The sequence below is a fragment of the Amblyraja radiata genome, chromosome 35 (assembly GCF_010909765.2).
Source record: "Amblyraja radiata isolate CabotCenter1 chromosome 35, sAmbRad1.1.pri, whole genome shotgun sequence".
In the NCBI taxonomy this organism is placed as follows: domain Eukaryota; kingdom Metazoa; phylum Chordata; class Chondrichthyes; order Rajiformes; family Rajidae; genus Amblyraja; species Amblyraja radiata.
Genome location: NC_045990.1, coordinates 12,967,071 through 12,981,985, shown reverse-complemented (window position 1 = coordinate 12,981,985; position 14,915 = coordinate 12,967,071). Strand labels below are relative to the sequence as shown.

Genomic DNA, 14,915 nt, shown 5'->3' with positions numbered 1-14,915 from the left:
CCAGCGATGCTTCCTGTCCCGCTGAGTTACTCCAGCATTTTGTGTCTAACTACTATCTACCTCACTGGTGACTCTCAGACTATCCTTGATCGGACTTTGCTGGCTTTACCTTGCACTAAACGTTATTCCCTTATCATGTATCTGTACACTGTAAATGGCTCGATCGTAATCACGTATTGTCTTTCCACTGACTGGATAGCACGCAACAAAAGCTTTTCACTGTACCTCGATGCACGTGACAATAAACTAAACTAAACTGGGAACATGAGGGAAGGAACTGCAGATGCTGGTTTAAACCAAAGATAGACACAACAAGCTGGAGTAACTCAATGGATCAGGCAGCATCACTGGAGAGAAGGAAACAATGGCCTGTTTCCTTTATCATCATTACTTTTTTGCATATCATTCATTTGTTCTATTTATTTTTAAGAAAGAACTGCAGATGTTGGAAAAATCGAAGGTAGACAAAAATGCTGGAGAAACACAGCGGGTGAGGTAGTATCTATGGAGCGAAGGAATAAGCGACGTTTCTGGTCGAGACCCTTCTTCAGACTGATGTGGGGTGGGGCGGGAAAACGAAAGGAAGAGGTGGAGACAGTGGGCTTTGGGAGAGCTGGGAAGGGGAGGGGAAGAAAGGAGAAAGCAAGGACTACCTGAAATTGGAGAAGTCAATGTTCATACCGCTGGGGTGTAAACTACCCAAGCAAAATATGAGACGCTGCTCCTCCAATTTGCGGTGGGACTCACTCTGGCCATGGAGGAGGCCCAGGACAGAAAGGTCGGATTCGGAATGGGATGGGGAGTTGAAGTGCTGAGCCACCGGGAGATCAGGTTGGTTATTGCGAACTGAGCGGAGGTGTTGTGTGAAGCGATCTATATTACTAAAACTCTGATCTTGACCGCTTTTGGCCCACTGTGCTGCCATTTCCAACAGAACGCCGCCACCTACGGCCGTCATTTTTGGCCACCTCGCTCAGAGCCTCCCTCCGCCTTCCGGGTGTGGAGGGTTTTTCCCATCGATGACAAATCAGAGAGATACTAATGATTTTAAAAAAGCACCGTTCTCTCTGCTGCCCCTGCTGGAGGGAGGGGGAGGGACTATAAAGCCAGGAAGTGTTGTACCTCACTCAGTCTCTGCAAGCTGGAAGAAGCCAAGGGTCACGTCTCTCTGAGCTCTGAATAACACTGAACAAATGTCTACACAACTGTGTACCCTTAATGTGGTTTGAAAATGAAAATATGGTTTGTTTCAAGTAAAAAGACACTGCCTGCAAATGGTTGTTTGGGTGCTTTGGCTTGAAGTTGAAAGGCACTACTTACTGCAAATGGTGGCTTGGGTGCTTTGGCTTGAAGTTGAAAGGCACTACTTACTGCAAATGGTGGCTTGGGTGCTTTGGCTAGAAGTTGAAAGGCACTACTTACTGCAAATGGTAAAATGAGGTTGAAAGGCGCTACTTACTGCAAATGGTGGCTTGGGTGCTTTAGCTTGAAGTTCAAAGGCACTACTTACTGCAAATGGTGGCTTGGGTGCTTTGGCTTGAAGCTGAAGCACTACTTACTGCAAATGGTGGCCTGTGTGCTTTGCTTGAAATTGAAAGGCACTACTTACTGACAATGGTGGCTTGAAGTTGAAAGGCACTACTTACTGCAAATGATGGCTTGGGTGCTTTGGCTTGAAGTTGTAAGGCACTACTTACTGCAAATGGTGGCATGAGTTGAAAGGCACTACTTACTGCAAATGGTGGCGGGTGCTTTAGCTTGAAATTGAAAGGCACTAATTACTGCAAATGGTGGCAGGTGATTTGGCTTGAAGTTGAAAGTCACTACTTACTGCAAGGTGGCTTGGGTGCTTTGGCTTGAGGTTGAAAGGCACTACTTACTGCAAATTATGGCTTTGGCTTGAAGTTGAAAGGCACTACTTACTGAAAATGATGGCTTGGGTGATTTGGCTTGAAGTTGAAAGGCACTTCTTACTGCAAATGGTGGCTTGGGTGCTTTGGCTTGAAGTTGAATTGCACTATTTACTGCAAATGGTGGCAGGTGATTTGGCTTGAAGTTGAAAGGCAATACTAACTGCAAATGGTGGCATGAAGTTGAAAGGCACTACTTACTGCAAATATTGGCAGGTGATTTGGCTTGAAGTTGAAAGGCACTAATTACTGCAAATGGTGGCAGGTGATTTGGCTTGAAGTTGAAAGGCACGAATTACTGCAAATGGTGGCAGGTGATTTGGCTTGAAGTTGAAAGGCACTAATTACTGCAAAAGGTGGCTTGAGAGCTTTCGTTTAAAGTTGAAAGGCACTACTTACTGCAAATGGTGGCTTGGGAGCTTTGGCTTGAAGTTTAAAAAAAATCACCATTTTCTCTGCTGCACCTGCTGGAGGGAGGGGGAGGGTCAATAAAACCAGGAGGCGGTGTGCCTCACTCAGTCTCTGCAAGATAGATGAAGCCATGGGTCACGTCTCTCTGAGCTCTGAATAACACTGAACAAATGTCTACACAACTGTGAGCACCCTTAATGTGGTCTGAAAATGAAAATATGGTTTGTTTGAAGTAAAAAGGCAATGCCTGCAAATGGTTGTTTGTGTACTTTGGCTTGAAGTTGAAAGGAACTACTTACTGGAAATGGTGGCTTGGGTGCTTTGGCTTGAAGTTGAAAGGCACTACTTACTGCAAATGGTGGCTTGGGTGCTTTGGCTTGAAGTTGAAAGGCACTTCTTACTGCAAATGGTGGCTTGGGTGCTTTGGATTGAAGTTGATTTGCACTATTTACTCCAAATGGTGGCTTGGGAGCTTTGGCTTGAAGTTTTAAAAAATCGCCATTCTCTCTGCTGCACCTGCTGGAGGGAGGGGGAGGGACTATAAACCAGGAAGTGGTGTGCCTCACTCATTCTCTGCAAGATGGATGAAGCAAAGGGTCAAAACTCTATGAGCTCTGAATGACACTGAACAAATGTCTACACAACAGTGAGTACCCTTAATGTGGTTTGAAAATGAAAATATGGTTTGTTTGAAGTAAAAGGAACTACCTGCAAATGGTTGTTTGGGTGCTTTGGCTTGAAGTTAAAAGGCACTACTGCAAATGCACTTACTTACTGTTTGCACTGTATATTGATTTAAGATAAAATGCTACCACTAACGGCTGTGAATTTTGGCCATCTTACTCAGTCCCCCCTTTGCTGAGCAGGTGCAGAGAATTCTTCCCATCAATGAAAAATAAAAGTGTTATTAGTGTTTAAAAAATGTTGAGAATCTCTCTCCTGTCAATCACGCCCTGAAAGCCACACCTTTTCCGGTGGGAGGGGGAGGGGTTATAAAACCCGGAAATGTGGGTGTGGCTCAGTCTCTGCATGATGGGGGAGGAAGAGGTCATGACTCTGTCTGAGCTGTGAATCAACTGAACACACTGAATGTCTACTGAACTGTGAGTTTGGTGTTTTGTGTGGTTTTATAGTGGTTTCACCCTGCATGAAATGGTATGAAGCTGCATTTGAATTTGGTGGCCTTCGACCCTGCTTGAAGTGGAATGAAACTGCACTTGAATTTGGCGGCCTTGCATCCTGCTTGAAGTGGTATGAAACTGCACCTGAATTTGGTGGCCTTGCACCCTGCTCATAGTGGTAAGAAACTGCACTTGAATTTGGTGGCCTTGCACCCTGCTTGAAATGGTAGGAACATGGATTTGAATTTGGCGGCCTTGCACCCTGCTTGAAATGGAATTTCAAGGAATAGTCATGAGTCAACTGCCAGCCCATCAGCCGTGAGTTAGCTGCCTGCAGATCAGGCTTAAGGGACTGAGCTGCCACCCCAAGAATCCATACCAGCACTCCAGAAAGCGCCCCCACTGGCCACCAATATTGGAATTGGTGGAGAGGTGGAATATTGCATTGGGGGACCAGCCCTCCCGTGTGAACATGGGACCCAACGGGTCCCACTTAGTCTAGTATGTTCTATATATATGTTTTATATCTCTCTACATCACCGTCTATATCTCTCGTTTCCCTTTCCCCTGAATCTGGGTCTGAAGAAGGGTCTCGACTTGAAACGTCACCTATTCCTTCTCTCCAGAGATGATGCCTGACCCACTGAGTATCTCCTCAGTTATTGTTGGCTAGCGATCAATATCAACACTGTAGCTGAGTGGACCCAGCAACCCTACGATGGTTGACCTCTGTCTCCCCCTGTTTCTTGTGAGGTTTCATACGTACCTGGAATCCTTGATGGTTGAGACATCGGCGTTCAGGGCAGTCTTGATATTCCTCAATTTCCATATGATCATGACAAACAAAACCGTGTTAACCTGCAACACAGCAACACTGTAATTATAGTTCCAACTAGACCAAGTGGGACCCGTTGGGTCCCATGTTCACATGGGAGGGCTGGTCCCCCAACGCAATATTCCACCTCTCCACCAATTCCACTATTGGTGACAGGGGTGGGGGGGGGGGGGGGTCTGGTGGTTTCTGGAGCGCTAGTATGGGTGTTATGAGCTGAAGGGACTGGTTTCCATAGGGCTAGTATGGACATTGTGGGGCGAATGGCTACTTGGGCTGGCGGCTCAGTCACTGAAGCCTGGTGTGCTGGCAGCTCACTCACTCACGGCTGATGGGCTTGCAGTTGACTCACGGCTATTCCTTGAAATACGATTTCAAGCAGGGTACCAGGCCACCAAATTCAAATGCAGCCTCATACCATTTCAAGCAGAGTACAAGGCCACCAAATTCAAATGCACTCATACCATTTCAAGCAGGGTGCAAGGCCACCAAATTCACAATTAAGTCTCGTACCATTTCAAGCAGGGTGCAAGGCCACCAAATTCAAATGCTGTATACCATTTCAAGCAGGGTGAAACCACCATAAAACCACATAACACACCACAAAACCATATAAAAAACACATAAAAACCACACACAGTTCAGTAGACATTCAGTGTGTTCACTTGATTCACAGCTCAGACAGAGAGTCGTGACCTCTCACTCCCCCATCTTGCAGAGACTTAGCCACGCCCACACTTCCGGGTTTTATAGCCTCTCCCACCAGACGGGGCGTGGCCTTCATGGCATGATTGACAGGAGAGAGAATCTCAATATTTTTAAAACCTTAATAAGTCTTTTATTTTTTATCGATGGGAAAAATCCTCTTGTCCTGCACAGTGGAGGGGGACTCTGAGTAAGATGGCCCAAAATCACAGCCGTAAGTGGTAGTGCTTTTTCTGAAATCAATATGTGCAAGGGAATGAATGATGTTTCGGATCGATACCCTTCTTCAGACTCACTCCATCAGTCTCAACCCGAAATGTCACTCATTCCTTCTCTCCAGAGATGCTGCCTGTTCCACTGAGTTACTCCAGCTTTTTGTGTCTACCTTCGGTTTAAACCAGCATCTGCAGTTCCTTCCTACACATGGCTGATCTATCTCTCCTTCCCATCTCTCCTTCCATTCTCCTGCCTTCTCCTCATAACCTCTGACACCCGTACTGATCAAGAATCTATCTATCTCCGCCTTGAAGATATCCATTGACTTGGCCTCCACCGCCGTCTGTGGCAATGAATTCCACAGATTCACCAGCCTCCACTTCCCTTATTCTCCACACTCCCGTCAGACAGAAGATACAAAAGCTTTTGGTCAGGCAAATGGATGCTGAGCGAATGGAGAGATATGGAGCATGCGTAGGTGGATAGGAGCTGGTCTTGGCATCATGTTTGGCACAGACATTGTGGGCCGAAGGGCCTGTTCTTGTGCTGTACTGTCTTCTATGAAGCACCTACCACCAGACTCAGGAACAGCTTCTTCCTCTCTGCTATCAGACTAATTAACAGTCTTTCCATAAGCAAGAGTACTGTGTGATCTTCCAATCTCACTGTGGAACTGCTACACTACAATGCTGAGAAACTATATTCTGCACTCTGGTAGTTTTCTCTTCACTCGTACTGTTGTACTTGAGTTTGGCTTGATTGTATTTATGCACGGTGGCGCAGCGGTAGAGATGCTGCCTGATAGCGCCAGAGTCCCGGGTTCAAAGCTGACTACGGGTGCTGTCTGTACGGACAGCACGTCTGCCTCAGGGGGCGGTGGAGGCAGGTTCTCTGGATACTTTCAAGAGAGAGCTAGATAGGGTTCTTAAAGATAGCGGAGTCAGGGGATATGGGGAGAAGGCAGGAACGGGGTACTGATTGGGGATGATTAGCCATGACCACATTGAATGGTGGTGCTGGCTCGAAGGGCTGAATGGCCTACTCCTGCACCTATTGTCTATTGACACAGACACACGCACATGCACACGCACGCATTCACACACACACATACACTCACACTCATACACACACTCTCACACACACTCACGCACACACACATGCACACACTCATACATTTGCAGACACGCACACACACACACCTCTCTCTCTCATGTACACACACACACAGAGGTACATGGATAGGACAGGTTTGGAGGGATATGGGCCACACGTGGGCAGGTGGGACTAGTGTAGATGGGACATGTTGGTCAGTGTGGGCAAGTTGGGCTGAAGGGCCTGTTTCCACACTGTATCACTCTATGACTGTATAACATGGACTGAGGAGCAGTCCACAAATGAAACATTCAACATGTCACCAGGGTACTCATAGCCCCTGCTATTTCTACACTAACTTCCCTCAATGTCCTAGGGAATATCCTGTCAGGACCTGGAGACTTATCCACTTTAATATTTTTCAAAAATGTCAGTACTTCTTTTACTTTGAAACTCATAGTATCCATAACTACTCTGGGAAGCTACTACAAGGGAAATTGGACACTTGGTTCAGAAAAAGAGAGAGATCTACAATAATTATAGGGAGCATGGAGTAATGAGGTGCTTGAGGAGTATAAAGAATGTAAAAAGAGTCTTAAGAAAGAAATTAGAAAAGCTAAAAGAAGATATGAGGTTGCTTTGGCAAGTAAGGTGAAAGTAAATCCAAAGGGTTTCTACAGCTATATTAATAGCAAAAGGATAACGAGGGATAAAATTGGACCATTAGAGAGTCAGAGTGGACAGCTATCTGCAGAGCCAAAAGAAATGGGGGAGATATTGAACAATTTATTTTCTTCGGTATTCACCAAGGAGAAGGATATTGAATTATGTGAGGTAAGGGAAACAGGTAGAGTAGCTATGGAAACTATGAGAATCAAAGAAGAGGAAGTACTGACACTTTTGAGAAATATAAAAGTGGATAAGTCTCCAGGTCCGGACAGGATATTCCCTAGGACATTGAGGGAAGTTAGTGTAGAAATAGCAGGGGCTATGACAGAAATATTTCAAATGTCATTAGAAACGGCAATAGTGCCGGAGGATTGGCGTACTGCGCATGTTGTTCCATTGTTTAAAAAGGGTTCTAAGAGTAAACCTAGCAATTATAGACCTGTTAGTTTGACGTCAGTGGTGGGAAAATTAATGGAAAGGATACTTAGAGATAATATATATAAGCATCTGGATAAACAGGGTCTGATTAGGAACAGTCAACATGGATTTGTGCCTGGAAGGTCATGTTTGACTAATCTTCTTGAATTTTTTGAAGAGGTTACTCGGGAAATTGATGAGGGTAAAGCAGTGGATGTTGTATATATGGACTTCAGTAAGGCCTTTGACAAGGTTCCTCATGGAAGGTTGGTTAAGAAGGTTCAATGGTTGGGTATTAATGGTGGAGTAGCAAGATGGATTCAACAGTGGCTGAATGGGAGATGCCAGAGAGTAATGGTGGATGGTTGTTTGTCAGGTTGGAGGCCAGTGACTAGTGGGGTGCCACAGGGATCTGTGTTGGGTCCACTGTTGTTTGTCATGTACATCAATGATCTGGATGATGGTGTGGTAAATTGGATTAGTAAGTATGCAGATGATACTAAGATAGGTGGGGTTGTGGATAATGAAGTAGATTTTCAAAGTCTACAGAGGGATTTATGCCAGTTGGAAGAGTGGGCTGAAAGATGGCAGATGGAGTTTAATGCTGATAAGTGTGAGGTGCTACATCTTGGCAGGACAAATCAAAATAGGACGTACATGGTAAATGGTAGGGAATTGAAGAATGCAGGTGAACAGTGGGATCTGGGAATAACTGTGCACAGTTCCCTGAAAGTGGAATCTCATGTAGATAGGGTGGTAAAGAAAGCTTTTGGTGTGCTGGCCTTTATAAATCAGAGCATTGAGTATAGAAGTTGGGATGTAATGTTAAAATTGTACAAGGCATTGGTGAGGCCAATTCTGGAGTATGTGGTACAATTTTGGTCGCCTAATTATAGGAAGGATGTCAACAAAATAGAGAGAGTACAGAGGAGATTTACTAGAATGTTGCCTGGGTTTCAGCAACTAAGTTACAGAGAAAGGTTGAACAAGTTAGGGCTTTATTCTTTGGAGCGCAGAAGGTTAAGGGGGGACTTGATAGAGGTCTTTAAAATGATGAGAGGGATAGACAGAGTTGACGTGGATAAGCTTTTCCCACTGAGAGTAGGGAAGAGTCAAACAAGGGGACATGACTTGAGAATTAAGGGACAGAAGTTTAGGGGTAACATGAGGGGGAACTTCTTTACTCAGAGAGTGGTGGCTGTGTGGAATGAGCTTCCAGTGAAGGTGGTGGAGGCAGGTTCGTTTTTATCATTTAAAAATAAATTGGATAGTTATATGGACGGGAAAGGAATGGAGGGTTATGGTCTGAGCGCAGGTATATGGGACTAGGGGAGAATACGTGTTCGGCACGGACTAGAAGGGTCGAGATGGCCTGTTTCCGTGCTGTAATTGTTATATGGTTATATGGTTATACTCTACTAGTTTCCCTTACCTCACACAATTCAATATCCTTCTCCTTGGTGAATACCAAAGAAAATAAATTGTTCAATATCTCCCCCATCTCTTTTGGCTCTGCAGATAGCTGTCTACTCTGTCTCTCCAATGGACCAATTTTATCCCTCGTTATCCTTTTGCTATTAATATAACTGTAGAAACCCTTTGGATTTACTTTCACCTTACTTGCCAAAGCAACCTCATATCTTCTTTTAGCTTTTCTAATTTCTTTCTTAAGATTCCTTTTACATTCCTTATACTCCTCAAGCACCTCATTTACTTCATGCTGACTATAATTATTGTAGATCTCCCTCTTTTTCCGAACAAGATGTCCAATTTCCCTTGAAAACCAGGGCTCTTTCCAATTTTTACTGTTTCCTTTCAACCGAACAGGAACATAAAGATTCTGTACTCTTAAAATGTCCCCTTTAAATGTCCTCCATTTCTCTTCTACATCCTTCCCATAAAACAAAATGTCCCAGTTCACTCCTTTTAAATCATTTCGCATCGCATCAAAGTTAGCTTTTCTCCAATCAAAAATCTCAACCCTAGGTCCAGTTCTTACCCTCTCCATAATTATATTGAAACTAATGGTATTGTGATCACTGGACCCAAAGTGCTCCCCAACGCATACCTCCGCCACCTGTCCCGTCTCATTTCCTAACAGGAGGTCCAGCACTGCCCCTCCTCTAGTAGGTACCTCTATGTATTGCTGCAAAAAAACTATCCTGCACACATTTTACAAACTCCAAACCATCCAGCCCATTTGCAGAATGTGTTTCCCAGTCTATGTGTGGAAAGTTGAAATCTCCCACAATCACTACCTTGTGCTTACTACTAATATCTGCTGTCTCCTTACATATTTGCTCCTCCAATTCTCGATCCCCATTTGGCGGTCTATAATACACCACTATAAGTGTTGCTACACCTTTCCCACTTCTCAGTTCCACCCAAATAACCTCCCTAAACGAGCCCTCCAATCTATCCTGCCAAAGCACTGCTGTAATATCTTCCCTGACAAGCAATGCAGCACCACCACCTCTTGCCCCTCCAATTCTATCACACCTGAAGCTACAAAATCCTGGAATATTTAGTTTCCAATCACAGCCCTCCTGCAACCATGTTTCACTGATCGCCACAACATCATACTTCCAGGTGTCTATCCAGACTCTAAGCTCATCCAAGGTACACAAAAATGCTGGAGAAACTCAGCGGGTGCAGCAGCATATATGGAGCGAAGGAAATAGGCGACGTTTCAGGCCGAAACCCTTCTTCAGACTGGACCCGAAGTGCCTGGACCCCCCATCTAAGCTCATCCACCTTTCTTACAATGCTCCTAGCATTAAAATATGCACATTTAAGAAGCCTCTTATTCTCTGTTTATTTCCTTTTTCTTCTTTCTCCTCTTGTGTCCGAGTGCTTCCCTTTTCTGCTTCCTGCCTCCCATTCTGTCTACTAGCTTTCTCTATTTGAGTCCCTCCCCCCAACCATTCTAGTTTAAAGTCTCCCCAGTAGCCTTTGCAAATTTCCCCGCCAGGATATAGGTCCCCCTCGGGTTCAAGTGCAACCCATCCTTTCTGTACAGGTCCCACATTCCCCAAAAGAAGTCCCAATGATCCAGAAACCTGAATCCCTGCCCTCTGCACCAGTCTTTCAGCCACGCATTTATCTTCCACCTCGCTCCATTCCTACTCTCACTGTCGCGTGGCACAGGCAGTAATCCTGAGATTGTTACCTTTTTGGTCCTTTTCCTTAACTCTCCTCCCAACTCCCTAAATCCTCCCTACAGGACCTCCAGGGAGGCAGACCACCATCCTGGTCTCCCGACTGCATCCACAGAATCGCCCATCTGACCCCCTAACAATAGAGTCCCCAATTACTATTGCCCTCTTCTTTTTGTCCCTACCTTTCGGAGCAACAGGGCCGGTCTCTTCGCTGGAGGCCCGTCTGCTGTCGCTACCCCCGGGCAGGCCGTCACCCCTATCCATACTCAAACAGGAGTACTTATTTGCAAGGTGTACCGACATTGGAGTACTCACTCGTCCCTGCCTCTGCCCCTTGCCCTTCCTTAGCATGACCCACATGTCTCTCTCCCGTGGTTTTGGAGTGACCACCTCCCTTTTACTCCTCTCTATGACATCCTCACTCTCCCTGACCAGACAGAGGTCATCGAGCTGCTGCTCCAGGATCCTAATACGGTCCCTTAGGAGCCCCATCTCGATGCACCTGGTGCAGATGTGGACGTCTGGAGGGCCATCCGACACCATGACCTCCCACATCTGACATCCAGAACAGTACACTGCTCTGGCTGTCATTCTCCCGCCTTACCCTGGATCCGATACAAGTATAATACAATAGAAACTGCTGGGAGAAATCAGCAGGTATCTGACTCACAACAGCTGCTCCCTCTTGACCTTTAAACTGTACCTTTATTATATAAACAAAAAGCACTGTACCTTTACTAAAGCACTGTACCCTTAGCCCACTGTACCTTTACTAATGCACTGTACCTTTAGCCCACTGTACCTTTAGCTCACTGTACCTTTACTAATGCACTGTACCTTTAGCCCACTGTACCCTTGGCTCACTGTACCTTTACTAATGCACTGTACCTTTAGCCCACTGTACCCTTGGCTCACTGTACCTTTACTAAAGCACTGTACCTTTAGCCCACTGTACCCTTGGCCCACTGTACCTTTACTAATGCACTGTACCTTTAGCCCACTGTACCCTTGGCTCACTGTACCTTTACTAAAGCACTGTACCTTTAGCCCACTGTACCCTTGGCCCACTGTACCTTTACTAATGCACTGTACCTTTAGCCCACTGTACCCTTGGCCCACTGTACCTTTACTAATGCACTGTACCTTTAGCCCACTGTACCCTTGGCTCACTGTACCTTTACTAATGCACTGTACCTTTAACCAGAAAGCAGAAATGCTAACCTGAGGTTGCACCCAAACAGCTGCTTCCTCTAGTCTGCTTCCCCCAATCAGTGGCTTCCACCAGAACCCTCGCTATGGAGTGTGGAACGTTACGGATGTTGGTAAAAGCCCTGACCCTCCTCCACTCGCTCCAACGGTTCCCGGGCCTCTGTGAAAGAAAGCCCCGCGCTCGATTTAAATACTCACAACCCTGACCCTCCTCCACTCGCTCCAACGGTTCCTGGGCCTCTGTGAAAGAAAGCCCTGCGTTCGATTTAAATACTCACAGACCTGACCCTCCTCCACTCGCTCCAACGGTTCCCGTGCCCCTGTGAAAGAAAGCCCCGCGCTCGATTTAAATACTCACAGCCCTGACCCTCCTCCACTCGCTCCAACGGTTCCCGTGCCCCTGTGAAAGAAAGCCCCGCGCTCGATTTAAATACTCACAGCCCTGACCCTCCTCCAATCGCTCCAATGGTTCCCGTGCCTCTGTGAAAGAAAGCCCCGCGCTCGATTTAAATACTCACAGCCCTGACCCTCCTCCACTCGCTCCAACGGTTCCCGGGCCTCTGTGAAAGAAAGCCCCGCGCTCGATTTAAATACTCACAGACCTGACCCTCCTCCACTCCCTCCAACGGTTCCCGGGCCTCTGTGAAAGAAAGCCCCGCGCTCGATTTAAATACTCACAGCCCTGACCCTCCTCCACTCGCTCCAACGGTTCCCGGGCCTCTGTGAAATAAAGCCCCGCGCTCGATTTAAATACTCACAGCCCTGACCCTCCTCCACTCGCTCCAACGGTTCCCGGGCCTCTGTCTTGCTCACCCAAATGGTGGAGGGTATATGGATAAGCTGCCAGAGGAGGTAGTTGAGGCAGGGATTATCCCAATGTTTAAGAAACAGTTAGACCGGTACATGGGGAGGACAGGTTTGGGGAGATATGGTCCAAACGCTGGCAGGTGGGACTAGTGTAGCTGGGACATGTTGGCCTGTGTGGGCAAGTTGGGCCGAAGAGCCTGTTTCCATGCTGTATCACTCTATAACTCTATAACATTGTGGAGTACATGACCCAATCAGCAACAATGATGCAAGAATAGAAATGGTTGAGAGCTTCCTTGGCATAAATATTATCAACGGTCTGCCATGGACCAACCACATTGAAATGACAGCCAAGAGGGTACACCAAGGCATCTATTTCCTCAGGAGACTAAGGAAATTTAGTATGTCTCCAATGTAGACATTCTTCTATAGATGGATCACAGAAAGCATAATGTTGGGTTGCATCACAGCTTGCTTTGTTAACACCTCTGTCCACGTCCACGAGGTCACTTGCACTTTCTCTAACCTCATCTACTGTATTCGTTGTTCAAGATGTGGACTCTTTTAAATCAGCAAGAACAAATGTAGAATGGGCGATCGTTTTACGGAACACCTTCGCTCAGCCCGCCTGAACCTACCTGATCTCCTGGACACTTTCATTCTCCTTCCCATTCCTACACTGACCTTTCTGTCCTAGGTCTCCTCCATTGTCAGATTGAGGATAAACCAAATTGGAGGAACAGCATCTCATATTTCGCTTGGCAGCTTAGTGGTATGAATATTGATTTCTCTCACTTCAGGTAACCCCAACATTCCCTCTCTCTCTCTCTATCCCTCCCCCACCCATCGCACTGGGTTCTCGTTTTCACCCGACAAACAACAGCTTGTTTCCTTTATCATCGTTAATTTTTTGCGCATCTTTTATTCATTGTTCTTTATCTCTCTACATCATCGTTTATATCTCTCGTTTCACTTATCCCTAACCAGTCTGAAGAAGGGTCTTAACCCAAAACGTCACCCGTTCCTTCTCTCTGGAGATGCTGCCTGTCCCGCTGAGTAACTCCAGCTTTTTGTGTCTATCAAGATATTATGGAGAATTATGGAAGTAGCTCAATCCTTCTCACGGACTACACTTCCCATCACGGACTCCATCTACACTTCATGCTGTCTCAAAAAAGCAACATTCATAATCAGACTTGGCCCGCTGTATAAGTAAAACCTTTAGTATTGCAAAGCCTAATGGGATACTTGGCACAATATTGTGCAACTTGGGTGATTGATGCAATCTCAGCAATGCAATTAACACATTGATCTACAGAAATTGTCATCTGTGTGCATTACGTCCAGACCATTAAAAGTCGTCTTTGTTGTATATTCCACATTGAACTACTTAACATCATCAATAATCATCTTGGTGTATAAATTTCCTGTTGTTTTCAACTATTGTTGGAGATGTGATCACAGCCTTTGACTGAGACGCATCTCCCCATGCGCAAGTAAAATAAACCAACTGTTGATGGTTAATGATTTGAGTCCTTGCATCTTATTACGGGTCCAGACTTCAAGACCACCTTGGTCATTCCTCCTTATCCCACTCCTGACAGGTGAAAGATACAGAAGCTTGAAAATGTGAACCACCAGACTCAGGAACAGCCTCTTCCTCTCTATTATCAGGCTACTGAATGCTCCTTCCATAATTCACCTGTACCCCATTGTGGATATTGGACTTTGTCTCTTAATCTGTGGCGCTACATTGCTGAGAACTTGTTTCTGCATTCTGTATCTTTCTCTTCACTCTACCTATTGTGCTTGAGTTTGGCAAGATAGTGTTGATGTACAATATATTCTTATTTGTAAGACAGCATGTAAAACAAAGTTTTTCACTGTTCTTCAGTACACGTGACAATAATAAATCTAGACTTAAAGCTAACTCGCCTCATATTCTACCCTTCACCCACACACTGAAGACAATTGCATAGTAGCCAATTAATCTACCGATCTACACATATTTACGATGTGGGAGGAAACTGAAACACCGGGTGTAGTCTATACAGTCATAGGGAGAATGTGCAAACTCCACGCAGTCAGTGCCAAGGAATGGATCAAACCTCTATCCCCTGTGCCTCCTGAGCTCCCTAGATGCATGGTTCAGTGGCGATGCCACCATCTTTACTCCTCTCCAAGTCACATCCTATCTCCAATGGGAAGCATAACCACAGTCATTCAATGACATCCTGGAAATTCTACTGCAGTAGAACCTTCATTTCACAGAGATCAGTGACCAGAGAGGCTGATTCTACAACCCATAATTAGCCATCGTCATCAATCCCAGCATTGCCCATGACACCTGCATCCTAAATATACTCAC

The 14,915-nt window shown here is 45.7% G+C and overlaps 1 protein-coding gene across 1 annotated transcript in view; it reads right to left on the bottom strand.

Moving 5' to 3' along the window:
- LOC116991870 (adhesion G protein-coupled receptor E1-like) overlaps window positions 1–14,915 on the bottom strand; it is a 131,151-nt gene that overhangs the window by 2,133 nt on the left and 114,103 nt on the right. The window contains exon 10 of the mRNA XM_033050846.1: window positions 4,209–4,300. Within this exon, the coding sequence (XP_032906737.1) occupies window positions 4,209–4,300 (92 nt within the window). The remainder of the gene's footprint in view (window positions 1–4,208; window positions 4,301–14,915) is intronic.